We start from the raw sequence: 16,059 nt of genomic DNA on the forward strand, positions 1-16,059 counted from the left end.
ACCATCTATTTCCCTACAGTCTGTATCTTCCATATCCTTTTCCACAGTAAATACTGAAGCAAAATATTCATTTAGTATCTCCCCCATTTTCTGTGGCTCCGCACAAGGGTTGCCTTGCTGATCTCTGAGGGGCCCTATTCTGTCCCGAGTTACCCTTTTGTCCTTCATATATTTGTAAAAACTCTTTGGATTCTCCTTAATTCTATTTGCCAAAGCTACCTCATGTCCCCTTTTTGCCCTCCTGATTTCCCTCTTAAGTATACTCCTACTTCCTTTATACTCTTCTAAGGATTCACTCGATCTATCCTGTCTATACCTGACATATGCTTCCTTCTTTTTCTTAACCAAACCCTCAATTCTGGTCAGATTCAGCCCTTTGTGTTAAACTGGAGATCAACCATGATTCAGAGGCTAAATCATACTCCTCTGAGAGCAATAAAACAGCATTATTGGAAGAGAAATATCAAATGGAATGTTTCAAAATGAATCTTGATTAAATATGTCTATTTTATGAAATGTTGTAGGCTTTGAGCTCAATATCATTGAGCTGTATAAGTTGTTTGCAATTTAGCCAACTCAGTGATGGAACTTTTGCTTTGATTTGTTAAACTTGCAGCTTTTCCTTGGATCCTTTGAGTTTGTCTTACTGCAGGCAGACCTGTCACAAAGATTGTGAACATTTAACTTCACGCTCACACAAAACTACACCACTCCACTTGTCCAGCCTCTTTGGTAGCCTAGCGAGCTCTGTGCACTTCAGAAACCATGACAACATCAGCATAATCCAGCTAATCAAACAGGTATTTGAGAGTTCCTCAAACACAGTAAGGATCTGGTACAAATGAAAATAAAATCTACAAATCCTAGAGATTCTAAATTTTAAAAAAAATGAAAATCTTGGAAATGCCCGGCTAGTTTTATCATCTTGTTGGCCACATGTAAAAAATAAACGTTTTTCTACTGAAATATTTTGTGCTTATTTCAGCTTTCCAAAAATTGATAATTTTTGCTTTTAATCTTTGCACGGTCAATATAAGGGGCATAGTTTTAAGGTGAAAGGCAGAAGGTTTTGAGGAAATTTGAAGTTTTTTTTCACCTGGGAAATTCAGCTGGGTGGGAATCTGGAATGCCTGGGCAGGTCATAGAATCATAGAGATGTACAGCATGGAAACAGACCCTTCAGTCCAACCCGTCCATACCGACCAGATATCCCAACCCAATCTAGTCCCACCTGCCAGCACCCGGCCGATATCACTCCAAACCCTTCCTAGTCATATACCCATCCAAATGCCTCTTAAATGTGGTTTAGTGTAGATTTAAAGTAACTTAGTTGTGTAGACTCAATGGGTTAAAGAGCTTCTTCTGTAACATATGATTCTATGACCAGAATGATTTTTAACAATTTAATTATAAACTAATCACCCCTTTCCATGGAACTTTAAGTTTAGTCGCCAAATTAACCTGATTATAGGACATTAGCAATAGAATAAACTCACCCATAAAAAGTACCAGCCTTTTCTATTTATGCCCTTCTTGTGCACAGAAACCCTGATAAAAACGAATGCAGTATTTTGTTACAGATTTTGTAACATCTTTCACAAACTCAGGAAGTCCCAAAGCACCTTCTACCCAAATACGTACTTTTAAATTACAGTTACTGTTGGAATGTTAGATCCATTAACACTCAGTAATCTCCCAATATAATGTCAAATGGTCCAATAATCTGCTTTTCTGGTGTTGATTGTGGGATAAGTATTAGCAGGGCCTTAAAAGATAACATCCCTCCTCTTCTTTGAAGGAGTCACATGAGATTTTCAGTGCCCACCTGAGCAGTCCAAGCCCTTCGGTCTGGTGATGTGGGGACCAGTGGGAAGAGAGAAAACTCTTTTTCCTTCGGGGGGTGAGGGAAGGGGCAAAATCTGAAGTATTTCCCAGGTGGTCTAAACGGAATCAATAAATCTTGAAATCTGTTTAGCTGGAAGATCTTTGCAAATGATGTGTATTTTAAAAGCAGAAGATTAGCAAAAAGTCCAATGACCTTTGTAGGCTTTATTAATATCAATACATTTTGACTCTCTGTTTAAACTTGTTGAATTTTGATATCTTATTGCTGCCTAGGCTCGGCAAATGATTTCAGGAATTAGGAAATGCTTTCTGCTTCACCTTCAGTGCCAACTTTCCCTGACAATGATACAGGTAATTTATAATTATTTTTATTATGCATAACAAGGACTGAATTACTTGCTTTGTACAGGCTAATGATAAAATATTCTGATTATGTAAGCCACACCATGTCAAGTGTAAATGTAAAGTAGCCATAGTTCCAGAGGGCCATAGGGCCACTCTCACTTATCGAAGAGAGATGATTGGTGATAAGTTTAATCTGAGTGTCACCATGTCTCAGGCGAGGGGCAAGAATGAAAAGATGGGATGTTCATAGTGTGGGAATTGAACTTGTGCGGTTAGCATTACTATTCAGGCCATCCAGCCAACTTAGCTAACCAATTCCCATCCAACCAAGTGGTATAAAGTGTAAGCTAACATCAGCAGTGAGAATTATTGCAAGGAACAGATTTTCTCCTTGTGTCCACTCCATTCCTTACATATGATTCCTTTTTAATTCTATTTCAAAACTCCTCTGGTTGCATGAGCAATGGGAGCAATATATAGTTCTTCTGATGGAAGAGACAACATGAAACTCCATTGATGGCTCAGTAGATAACCCGCATGGTCAATATGGTACAGCAGAGCCACCATTGTGCTAGTTTCTCCTCAATTTTGTCCATGCTTTCCCATTAGTTATTGCTTACAATAATTACTCCAAATCCATCAGTGTAAAGTAGTTTTAGTTTTCCTCCGTCCTGAAACCTTAATAGCTCTATGCATTTGTTAGTGTGCAGCCTCCGAGTTGGCATTCATCCAGAAGCATTCTGGTAGATCTCACATATCTGATCACTGTGGTAGGTTGATTACTATAGAAACCTGACTTGCACGTGAAGCAACTTGAATCTGAGAACAACCCGAGTGTTTGCAGCAGCTACCCGTTGAGTTCTGCACGTATTTAGTGTTTAAATAAATGAGAGAATTTCTGATGTGATTGATTTGTGGCTGCATCACTGAGTCACTGTGTAAATCTGACTGTGCTGGATAATTTGGGAATGTGAGTGTATCCAGGTAATTCAATCTAATATCTGTCACTCTGTGAAGACAAAGGAATCTCTTTAAGATTATATCTTGTGAATTCACAACAGTTTTGGCCCTTTTTCTAAAAAAAGTGTAATTGGATGCAGGCATCGCTGGCTAGGCCAGTATTTATTGAGCATCCCTAATTAGAGTCATAAAGTCATAGAGATGTACAGCATGGAAATAGACCCTTCGGTCCAACCCATCCATGCCGACCAGATATCCCAACCCAACCTAGTCCCACCTGCCAGCACCTGGCCCATCTCCCTCCAAACCCTTCCTATTTATATACCCATCCAAATGCCTCTTAAATGTTGCAATTGTACCAGCCATTACTTGCCATTTATCAGCCCAAGTCTGGATGTTATCACGGTCTTGCTGCATATGAGCATAAATTCTTCAGCATCTAAGTGGTAGTAAATTATGCTGAATATTGTGCAAATATCAATGAACATCCCCATTTCTGACAGAATGATGGATGGAAGATCATTGATTAATCAACTGAAGCTGGTTGCACTTGAGGAACTCCTGCAGTGATGGTCTAGGACTAAGATGATTGGCCTTTACCATCCACAAACTTCCACCTTTGTTCTTGGCAGTACTGCAACTCAGGGAGAGTTGATTCCCATTGATGTCAGGTTTTTCTGGGCTCCCTGATGCCATACTGGGTCAAATGGTGCTTTGATGTCAAGGGCAGTCTCAGTCACCTCACTTCTGATATCCAACTACTTGGTCATGTTTGGACAAAGTTGTAATGCAGTCAAGAGCTAAGTACCTTGGTGGAACCTAGATTGTTTATCAGTGCGCAGGTTATTGTTGAGTAAATCTGGCTTAATAAAACTGCTGGTAATCCCTTCCATCACTTTGCTGATGATCAAGAGTAAACTGGTCGTCCAGTAATTGGCCAGGTTAGATTTGTCGTGCTGTTTGTGGATAGGACACATCGAGACAATTTTCCACATATCCCAATAGATGTCAGTGTTGTGGCTATACTGAAATAACTTTGTTGTGTGTAGGTTGGTAGGTATATTCTGGGGGCCTTGGGACATGCCTAGTTCTGGAGCATCAATCTACATTAATATTGTGGGAATGTTGTCAGTGTCCATAGCCTTTACAATATCCAATGCCTTTAGTTGTGTCTTGATATCGTGTGGAGTGAATCAAATTAGCTGCAGATTGGGCTTCCAGCTCAGAAAGAAATTGAAATGGATCATCCACTAGGCACTTCTGGTTGGAGCTGGATGTAAGTAGATCAGCCTTGTTTTTGTACTGATGTGCTGAGCTCCTCCAGTATTAAAAATGGGGACTTTTGTGAACAATCCTCCTTCACTAAGTTGTTTAATTGTCCACTACCATTCACAATTGGGGTGGCAGAATTGAAGATCTTAGACCTGATAGATTTGTTGTGGGGTTGCATTGCTCTGTCTAACACATGCTACTTCTGCTGTTTGGCACACAAGTAATTCTGTGATGTAGCTTCACCATGTTTAGGAATGCCTGGTGCTGCTGCTGGCATGACTCCCTGCAATCTTCAATGATAAAAGGTCAATCCTTCAGTTTGATGATAATGGTAGAGTGAGGGATATACAAGATCACAGATTGTGGTTGAATATGTAATTATGCTGATGTTGATGGCAGGTGGTCTCATGGATGATCAGCTTTGAGTTGCTAAATCTATTGAATACTTCTCTTTTCAAAAGCATTTTCGGGTTTAAATGTTTTCCACTCTGTAGTCAAACTGTTTCATACACCAGAGATACCTGAAGACCTCATTGTGAGGTATACATTGTGACAATTAATTTTAATGTTCAGGTAACTGCTTTTGTATAGCCCTTTCAGGATGTGGTAGACAGTTTCAGCTATGCTATTTAAAAATTCCTTTGCAAATTCCTTTGTGCTAGGTGACTGTCACTATTTTAAAGTATTCCAATTTATTCTTAAGTCCCAATCCAAAACCCAAGCCTTTTAAGTTAGTCAATAAATCGACTAATCTGTACTTCATAGCATTATGACAATGTCTAATTAGAGTCATAGAGATGTACAGCATGGAAACAGACCCTTCGGTCCAACCCGTCCATGCCGACCATGAACTATGTTGTGATCTCTTTCATATTGATGGAACTTTGATGTGAGATAACATAAAGAGATAACTTGGGGATAGGTTCATAAGATTTGGAGGATAGTAATGTAATTGATGCACAGAAATAAATACTTGACATATAGAATATTCCTCCCAAAGATCATCAAATTAGATGGAAAACTGTCTGATGAGGTCTTATGGGGAAACTGGTACATGTATTGCTCTATGTCCTGGGATTAAAGATTATACATGAAACTAATTATATGTTTGATGTCGTTCAGGTTCTGGCTTCTATGGCTCAGTTACCCCCACCTCTTGGGACAACAGACGTGCTTTGTCTCACCTGTGTCTATTTCCCTCTCGTAAGGTGAGACTTTGCTTGCAGACACTCATTCAGACTAATCTGTTTGCGAAAAGCCTCCCATGAAGCTATAGAACAACTATGTGTAACAGATGGCAGAAAAAAATAAACATCTGCATGCTGAGATTTATGGCCCCAAATATTGGTTACAGACGCAATGACACAAGGAAAAATGTATAAAATGCTTTTCTGAAAAAATAGCATTCCTGGCTTCAATGTGGACCCACTGTTACTATTTTGATTCTAAGAATCTGTTCTTTGGTGATATTTTAGAGTATCCTACTGAAGAAGAGACAACACTGGAATGAATTACACCTTGATTTGGTCTCCATCAGAGATAATTTAATTGGGACATGGGGAGTGCTGGTAAAAAGAGAGATGATGATGTTGAAGCTGCATGGATGAGTCAAAATTGATTTCAATTAACTTTTAATAAGGTGAAATTCCCTCTAAAACATGAAAATTGCTGGGTTTAACCCATCAGTGTATTTCACATTTAAAAATACCCATATCCCATCAAATATAATTTTAGTGCATTTTTGGTATGTCTTATAATGACAGAATTGTAATGTTCTTTGATAATTATACAGGATTTTCCATTACAACAATTCCAAAATCCCAAATATGTTGCTTCAAGTTAATTATGCCAATTCAATTTAATTTGGATATTGTTTAATCCACCACATTTATTTAATGGACATAAACTGTAATGGCAGTAGGATGATTATGAAGGAAAAAGAATGGGGATGTTGCGTATTTTGTTTTTTGCAAAACAAAAATATCATTAGATATGCCTTCCAGAACATAATAAGTGATGTACAGTAACAAGTTCTGTGTCGTCTCAGCATGTCCCTCATGGGGAAACCTCCAGACAACACCGTGATGGAAGTGGCTACAGGAAAGAACCTCAAGATCTTACCAAAAAAAGCAAGTTTCAGAACTAACGCATTTGACACATCAGTTAGTCCAGCATGCTATCGCTGGTTTGATGTCTTTTGTGATGGTGCAGCAATGTATTTTCAACCACAAGCAGAGGGTGAAATCTAATTTCAGGGTGATTTGATGGATGTGAAGCAGGCTGCAGCTACTCATTACACACTGCTTAAATTTCCACTTGACTGGCATGATCTCACTTCGTTGCTCACTTCTGCCTGAAAGAAACCTTTGATTGTTGTGCTTTCTGTGGATTTAATTTATTTGTCAAACATTCACAGAATAGGCACCCAATTAAGGCACATCTCTGCCAAGGTCTCTGCATTGGTTAGACATACATAATTTGCATTACACCTTGTTGATTTCTGCTTCACTGTGATGCAAAGCAGGTGCTGTAATTCTCAGAGAATCTGACATTGAATATTTTATTAGCAGACATTTCCTCCTGTTAAATATAGGGAGATGAGCTGACAATTTCATATTCTTGTCATCACTAAGATTTTATTTTTCAATCTCTCTAATATTGCCTGACTTCACCCTTTCTCAGCTCTTTCGCTGCTGAAACTCTTTGGTGCATCTGGAATTCACTATTTAATGCAACTCTTGGCTGATCTCACATGTCCTGCTCTGTATAAACTTGAGGCCATCCAAAACTCTGCTGCCCATGTCTTAACTCACACCAGATCCCATCCCTTGGGGTGGCACAGTGGTTCAGTGGTTAGCACTGCTGCCTCACAGCACCAGGGTCCCAGGTTCAATTCCAGCCTCGGGTGACTGTCTGTGTGGAGTTTGCACATTCTCCCTGCGTGAGTTTCCTCCAGGTGCTCCAGTTTCCTCCAGGTGCTCCAGTTTCCTCCCACAGTCCAAAAGATGTGCAGATCAGGTGAATTGGCCATGCTAAATTGCCCAAAGTGTTAGGTGCATTAGTCAGTGAGAAATGGTCTGGGTGGGTTGCTCTTCAGAGGGTTGGTGTGGACTGGTTGGGCCGAAGGGCCTGTTTCCATACTGTAGGGAATCTAATCTAATCTACTATTGCCTACAGTGACTGGAATCACTCCCTAATCACTGAGCTGCAATACCTCCCCTGAACAAATATTAGAAAAGGGTGCATCAATAACCTCCCCTCCAGAAGTGGGCTATTCATATGATGTTATACAGTCAGTACCATTTGCAATTCCTCAGATGTTGAAACAATCTGGGCTTGTATTTAACAAGATCTGGAAATGTTGGGCTGGTTAAGTGGAAAATGACATTCACAAGTCAAATGCAAGGCAACCTCCAAAAACAGACAGAATCTAATCCTTTTCCCTTGTTTAATAGCATGCAATGCTGAATGCCCCACCATTATCACCCTGGGGCTTACCATTGACCAGAAATCTAACTGGATCAACGATGTAAATACTGCGACTAACAATTCAGGTCAGAGGCTGAAATTCTGTGTAGTGTGTAATTCTTTCCAGGCTCGTCAATACCTGCCCATCATATGTAAAGCATGTCAGGAGTGGAAGGGAAACACTTCACTTGCCTGGGTGGGTGCAACTCCAACCACACTCAAGAGGTATGACACGATCTAGAAAAAGCAGCCCACTTGATTGGCACATTTACTTACCCCACCATAGTCTTACAGTGATAACTGTCAGATGCATTGCTGCAATCCACCAAGTCTCCTTTGAGAGCCACTTCCAAACCCTTGCACTCTACCCACGAGAAGACACCAGACACATGGGAACATCACCATTACCTCTAAGTTCTCTCCAAGCCCCACCCCCTATCCTGATTTGGAACTATCACCATTCCTTTTCTATCGCTGGATCAGAATCATTAAACTCTCTTCCTTATTACTCTGGGTGTACCTGCAACACATGGTTGGGAAGCCTTCAAGAAGACTGTTTAGAGCAACAAATTCTCCTCAAGGCTAACAAATTCGAGACTTTCCAGTGACCCACACATTCCAAGAAAGAATTTTTTAAAAACTGAAATTTCATTCTAAGGTTAATGTAAGTTTTCCACTTTCATGGTGAATGATTCTGTAAATGTAAAGCAAAACAAAGGAAGAAACAAATATTGATGTTCTCCATTAGGGGGCAGCATTGCTTTATTATTGAATTAAAAATCACACAACACCAGGTTATAGTTCAACAGGTTCTTTTTGAAAGCATTAGCTTTCAGAGCACTGCTCCTTCATCAGCTACCTGGTGTTGTGTTATTTTTAATGCTGTCCACTCCAATCCAACACTGGCTCCTCCAAATCATTATTATTGAGTAATAGATTATGTTCCATCACTACATATGATTACATGCAACAAAACCTCAACTTCGAATGTAAATGCCTGAACTATTTAATTAATATGCTGTTGGATATATTTTATGTTATTTATCCTTCATACATTATGTTTAAAATAAGACCAGAGGAGTAAAGTTGATTTATAAATCAACTCTGATGCAAATTCCAGTGCAAGAATTAAGAGTTACGCAGAGCAACCCCTGAACATCATGGGTCATGGTGAGAAAGTTGGAAAAAACTGGACAAATTGAGACCAAATTAACATTGAGACCAAAAAGTCTGGCTTTCTAACCAAGCATATCTGGGTAACCACCATAAGCAACAACCACAAGCACACTATATCCAACACAAACCAGACTTGCTGCATCGACATCTCCATTCCACTACAGTACACTTCTTCTGCACTTCATTGTTGCACTTTGGAGCACACAGGCAGCTCTCATCACAATGTTACTGCAGAAAAATGTACACGCCAGGACAGGCACTCATGGATTAGATGAGGATGCATCTCAAGCTCTTCATTTTCTCTCTTAGCGCTCTCTCACTTTGACACTACTTGAGTGTTAACAGCATCTATGTTTCTTTTTTTGCTTTAGCATCTCTGCCAGAGCTACTGAGTGGCTACTGTCTGAATGGAGTTCCCACATTCTACCCGTATCTGCGTGGGTTTCCTTCGGGTGTTCCAAGTTCCTCTACAGTCCAAAGATGTGCAGGTTAGCTGGTTTGGCCATACTAAATTTCCCATAGTGTTCAGGGATGTGCAGGATAAGTGGATTAGCCATGGGAAATATAGGGCAACAGGGATAGGGTGGGGAGTGGGTCTGGGTGAGTGCTCTTTGGAGGGTTGGTGTGGGCTTGATGGGCCAAATGGCTTGCTTTCCATGCTGTAGTGTTTCTATGATACCAGCGCTGAAAATGTGTTGCTGGAACAGCGCAGCAGGTCAGGCAGCATCCAGGGAATAGGAGAATCGACGTTTCGGGCATAAGCCCTTCTTCAGGACATCCACAAACTCCATCAACAAACACATCGACCTGGACCCAATTTACCAACCACTACAGCGGACAGCTGAAACTGACAACCGGAAGCGGCAGGGACAGACCACTATAAACACCGGAGGAAACATCAAAGAAGCGCTTCGCAGGAGGCTCCCAAGCACTGATGATGTCGCCTAGCCAGGGGACGAAACGTTTGCAACAAAAACTTCCAGCTCGGCGAACAGAACCACAACAACGAGCACCCGAGCTACAAATCTTCGGAACAAACTTTGCTATGTTTAAGATCTGCAGAAATTAATTAAACAACCATAACAAAAGTGCTGCTATCCTTTCAGTACCACTATTGCTGTGAAACATGCTTTTGTTGGTTGTGACCAATACTACACTCTGATTCTCTTTTAATCTCTTTGATACAGCATTATATTGACATGCCCCTGACTATAGTACGAGCATTTCCTTTAGTTGCACCGTTTCTAATACGTGGATCATTCTCTGCTGCTTGATAGTGCTGTGTGACTGTTAACAGCTGGGATTTTCAGATCAACCTCTGTTAGGTTGTTAAACTATTCCAATGTTTGCTCAGATTTAAAATTCTCAAGTTTCATTTAGTTCTTAAGTTTTTCTCAGATATGCCTCAGCCCCAGAAGCTCTGTAGTATGGGTCTCTGCTCCTTTACAGAGATTAAACAATATTCTTCCATGGTTTTGTGAGGAGATTCAATTACAACCTCCTGCTAATATTTCAACTGATCTCTAAACTTCCAAGATCAGTTTGATCTAATTTGAACATAAGAGTCTCCTTCTCCTTGCATAGATTTTTGAGGTTGAAAGGTTTTTTGTTTGAATGTATCACATACATTTTCATGCTCCTTGCACATTCTTGTTGGCTTATGTAGAAAATAGGCCAGTACAATTCAGGAACAGCCCCTTTGGTCCACCTTGTCTGCACTTACCATGGTGTCATTCTAAACTAATCCTATTTTGCCTCTATAAGGTCCATTTCCCTCTTTTCCCTGCCTATTCACAGTGTCTGTCTAAATGTCTCTTAAGCGTTACTATCACTTCTGCTTCTATTACCTCCCCTGGCAGTGTTCCAGGTGAGAGTGTGGCACTGGAAAGCACAGCAGGTCAGGCAGCATCCGAGGAGCAGGAGAATCGATGTTTTGGGCATAAGCCCTTCATCAGGATAAAGAAGAGCTTATGCGCGAAACGTTGATTCTCCTGTTCCTCAGATGCTGTCTGACCAGCACTACACTCTCGACTCTGAGTTCCAGCATCCGCAGTCCTCACTTTCTCCTAACATCCTCTGTGTAAAAGATCTTGCCTCACACATCTTAAACTTCCCCTCTCTCACAGTTTTCCAAATAAATGGACTCAAATCCATAGTCACAAATGTCCTGCATAATTCTTTGTGCTGAAAATTCCTGGAAATTCGAGGCCAGTAATTTTATTCTAAGAAAATCCACAATCACAATAAAGAATATTAGGAGGAGGTACTACATGATTCTTGAAGAATAGGTACATCTATTGATGAATAATGATGAATGGGAAATTTGGTCCCATGCTATCCAAAGTTTTGAGAAATACAAGGTGATCTCATTGAAACACACAAAATTCCGAAGGGACATGACAGGGTGAAAAATGAGAAATTATTGACTTCTGGCCGAATAATCTTGAACATGGGGCACAGCCTAAGGATAAGGGGTTGACTGTTTAGAACTGAGATAAGGACGGAATGAGCTGCCAGAGGATGTGGTGGAGCTGGTACAATTGCAACATTTAAGAGGCATCTGGATGGGTATATGAATAGGAAGGGTTTGGAGGGATATGGGCCAGGTGCTGGCAGGTGGAACTAGATTGAATTGGGATATCTGGTCGACATGGACAGGTTGGACTGAAGGGTCTGTTTCCATGCTGTACATCTCTATGACTCTATAAATCTCTTCATTCTAAAGGTTGTGAGCATTGGATTTGTTACTAACAGAGCTTAGGATGGTCCATCATTGCAAAAAATTCAGGACAGAGGGCAAAGGATCTGAGGAATCATGGGATTTGGGGAACAGGTAAGAGAGTGGAGTTAAGGTTGAAGACCAGAATGATTGTATTGAGTGATGGAACAAGCTCAACCGGCCAAGTGGTCTGCTCCCACTCTCAGTTACAATACACATATGTTAAGAATAGTCTTCTGGTAAATAAGTCATATGATAAATGGCAGACACTGTAAAATGTCAACATAGAAATTTCCAGTATTAGAAGCAAAACAATCCAGAGCAAAGAAGTATGTGTTGGATGCGAGTGAAGTTCATCTGTTTGAAATTAGTAATACTTGATACAGATCAGAAAGGGATGAAAACAATGTTAGTTATGACAGGGGAAGATATAAGCTGACATGATCAAGGCTTCAAGACAGAGGAAATCCTCATGATTTGCCAAGTATTTGCTAGTATTTTCAGAAGTTAAAAATCAGATTTACAATGTAATACTAAACCCACTCAATGTAACTTTCTGCTCTGTGGAAAGAAAGATGCACTCAGCCTGTGATATGCCAGCAGGAGTACAGTAGCCAGGTCATGGTGACTGACAGGCCAGCCTCAAAGCTGCATTCTTCAATCAAATTCTTCTCTTTGGGGATGAGACTACTCAATGTCAATAGTACCTAAGGGTTGTTAGCACGTCAGCTCTCCATTTTGTGCCATACTTATTTTTATTAGTAAATGAAATTGCTCTCCTCCTTTCCCCTTGCTTCAATAGTTGGACATTGACATCTAAACTGGAGATGAAAATGAATCTTCATTAATATAGAATCCATACAATGTGGAAACAGGCCATTTAGCCCATCAAGTCCACACTGACCCTCCCCCCATTCCCCATGGCTATTCCACTTAGCCTGCACACTGACAGCAATTTAGCATGGCCAACCCGCCTAATCTGTACATCTTTTGGACTGTGGGAGGAAATCAGAGCACCAGGAGGAAACCTGCACAGACACAGAGACCATGTACAACACAGACAATTGACCACGGGCAGGATCAAACCCAGGTTCCTGGCACTGCAAGACAGCAGTGCTAACCACTGAGCTATAGGACCATTCACAATTTTTGGGCATCCTAAAATTGCTTTATAATAAATCAAATATGTTAGAAAGTAGGAAATGCAACAAACAGTTTGCAGATAGAAATGTCCCATAAACAGCAGATCTGTAGCAATATATTGAAAGAGAACTAACTGCCAGTCAAAACACCAGGATAACACCTCAACTCTTCTTTAAACATATACATGAAATCATGTATGTGAGGAAAGACAGGACTTTTGATTGCCTCTTCTGACAATGTAGTACTGTCTCATGACAGCACTGGACTGTCAACCGAGATTACTTGCTCATAACCTGAAATGCACTTGACCCCTTGGCTTGTGAGTGAATAATTTGTGTTGCCACTTAGCCAAAGCTGACAATTACAATGACAACTTATCTGGCACCTTTAATATACTGAAACCTCCCAAGGTTTTTGACTGGAAAATCATAAAACAAAGTATTTTTCTAAACCTGAGAGATAAAGGTTCGTACAAAGATATGAATCAGGAGCAGGAGTAAGCTATTCAGTTTCTCAATCCTGCTCTGCCCCACCATCATAATCTCAAATCCACACTCTTGCCTATCCCTAATAACCTTTCAACCCATTTTGTTAACAAGAATCTATTGACCTCTATCGATCAAGAATCTATCAATCTGCCCTGGAAAATATTCAAGGATGCTCCTTGCACCGCTTAATTTGTGAAGAGAGTTCCAAAAACCCATGATCCACTGAGAGAAAACATTTCACCTAACCTCTGTTTTAAATGGGCAACTCCTGATTTTTAAACATTGACCCCTAATTCTAGATTCTCACATAACAGGAAATATCCTCTCCATATCTACCCTGACAGGTCCCTTCAGGATTTTATATGTTTCAATCAAGTCACCTCTTACTCTTCTAACTTCTAGCAGATCAAACAATGTTCTTAGTAATCCAATAGCTGTGGCATTTGAATAGTTGTTTGCTTCTGTTTTACTCCTAGACCCAGTGGTTTTTTGTGCTGTATTTTCTGGTCAAGTCTGGCTTGACTGTCTGCTTGCAGTTGACATGCTTTGGATTGATGCTGCACGGGTTCTGTATGAAAGAACAGTATAAAACCAATTTCTCTTGCCATCCATTTGGACCATTCATGTAAGTGGCAATTTGATTTCTGTTATCATATTTTAATAGAACAATGCAGAAATAGGCTATTTAATTCATCATGTCCATATGGATTGAGTGGTACTGATTACTTCTTTAATATATTTACACATGCAGTGACTAAACTAGCTCGGTTGGCTAAATGACTAGTGTGTGGATCAGGTTACAGCCAACAGGGGATGTTTGATTCCAAATCTTGCTGAGGTAAAATTAGGGACCCTCCACCTCACTCTGCTCCTGAAGATGGAAGAAATTGGCAGACCACCACAAAAAATAAAACTTTTAAGAAAACAGCTCTGGATGAAGCTTCAGTAAATAGTGAAGCAAGGACCTGTTTTTGGGCAGATCACACCCTGAAAGTGTATTTATAAAGAACCATAGGAAGGTTCCAGGACAGAATGAGGCCATTTGGCTGAATAAGCTTGCCACTTATTCTAGTCCCACCTGTCCCATAACTTTGCAGGTTACAGAGCTTCAGGTACTGATGTGGGTTGCTTCTAAATGAGTTGAGTGTTTGCACCTCAACCATCAAACTGGACAGCAAATTCCAGACAGTCACCACCATCCAGGTGAAAAGGCATGTCCCTTCTAATCCTACTAACAATCACCCTAAATCTGTGTCCTCTGGTAATGCTCTGCTAGGGGAAACTAGTCTTCCCCTTCCACTGTATCCAAGTCTCTCACTATTCTGTACATCTCAATTAAACCACTGATCAGTCTCCTTTGTTCCAAGGAAAACAACCCTAACCAACCCAATCTTTCCCTGTACTTGCCATTTTCAAGCATGCTATTCATCAGCATGTGAGGCGTGATGACTCTCAAGTTGAACCAATATCAGACATTTTTCTCTAACGAGAGAGCAACCCTAGGACCTGCTAAAACTATGCCAACTTTACTTAATTTTATGAAACATTGAAAGATAATTTACAACTGATAATTTAGCTGAATACTGTACAATATAGTGTACGGCCATCTCATAATGATGTGATTGAGAGAAGACAGAGACAAAGATATGGAGGAATTTCTTCCCTCAGGGCGGTGAATCTATGGAAATCTTTAAAAGAAAAGCATTTTTAATAGAGGTTGTGTCATTAAGAATATTTAAGACTGTGACAACACCGTAGGGTGGCACGGTGGCTCAGTGGATAGCACTGCTGCCTCACAGCACCAGGGTCCCAGGTTCGATTCTTGACTGTCTGTGTGAAGTTTGCACATTCTCCCCGTGTCTGCGTGGGTTTCCTCCGGCTGCTCCGGTTTCCTCCCACAGTCCAAAGATGTGCAGGTCAGGTGAATTGGCCATGGTAAGTTGCCCATAGTACTAGGTGCATTAGTCAGAGGGGAATGGATCTGGGTGGGTTACACTTCGGAGGGTTGGTGTGCACTTGCTGGGGATTGTTTCCGCACTGTAGGAAATCTAATCTAATCTTAATCAGTATGGCAGTCAAGGGGTATGGAGAAAAGACAAGAATATGGAGTTGAGGATTATCAGATCACCCATGGTCTCATTGAATGGTGAAGCGGACTTGATGGCCAAATTGCCTACTCCTATGTCTTATAGCTGCTATCATCCAGAAGACCATATTATAACATACCACTGCTGTGTTTAAGATATGAAAGGATATACAGGAAGTGGAATGTAGTTGACATGAAGATAATATTCAACTTTGTTGCAGTCCACAACATTGTGTGTGAGATAATAAAGGTAACACTCCTATTGTGTAATTTTTGGTGGCTAATGGAGGCCACCCAGAATCAAGTAACTTTCATTAGTAGTTATTGTATGCTGATATTTGACTGTGGGGGTAGCCCTGATAAGGGAATCAGTCGCTTGACAGAACTAATTTGAGTTTAAGTTCATCATTTTTACTGAGTAAAGGCATGAATGGAAACAAGTTGCTTCCAAAGCAAGAGAGAAATCACTAGGGAGTATAATAATAGCTAATTCTACATCAGAATGTCAAAAGTAAAGACAGATGACTGGACATCTGGTAAAGGATTCGTAGGGATAT

At 40.5% G+C, this 16,059-nt stretch overlaps 2 protein-coding genes across 3 annotated transcripts in view; both read left to right on the top strand.

Moving 5' to 3' along the window:
* Positions 1–16,059, top strand: part of LOC122560426 (transmembrane protein 94-like) — a 149,146-nt gene that overhangs the window by 80,928 nt on the left and 52,159 nt on the right. The window lies entirely within an intron of this gene.
* Positions 1–16,059, top strand: part of LOC122560527 (transmembrane protein 94-like) — a 49,595-nt gene that overhangs the window by 29,950 nt on the left and 3,586 nt on the right. Inside the window, exons 8-11 of one of the 2 annotated variants that reach the window (XR_006314760.1) lie at positions 617–800; positions 2,119–2,196; positions 5,545–5,630; positions 13,893–14,041. Coding sequence is in view for 1 of the 2 variants with exons in the window: in XM_043711235.1 (XP_043567170.1) it covers positions 617–800; positions 2,119–2,196; positions 5,545–5,630; positions 6,470–6,671 (550 nt within the window). In the remaining variant the exon portion in view is untranslated. Of the gene's footprint in view, positions 1–616; positions 801–2,118; positions 2,197–5,544; positions 5,631–6,469; positions 6,714–13,892; positions 14,042–16,059 lie in introns of those variants that run through there. The other variant, XM_043711235.1, reaches the window with a different exon arrangement.

Source organism: Chiloscyllium plagiosum, chromosome 21 (genome assembly GCF_004010195.1).
Source record: "Chiloscyllium plagiosum isolate BGI_BamShark_2017 chromosome 21, ASM401019v2, whole genome shotgun sequence".
NCBI lineage: Eukaryota > Metazoa > Chordata > Chondrichthyes > Orectolobiformes > Hemiscylliidae > Chiloscyllium > Chiloscyllium plagiosum.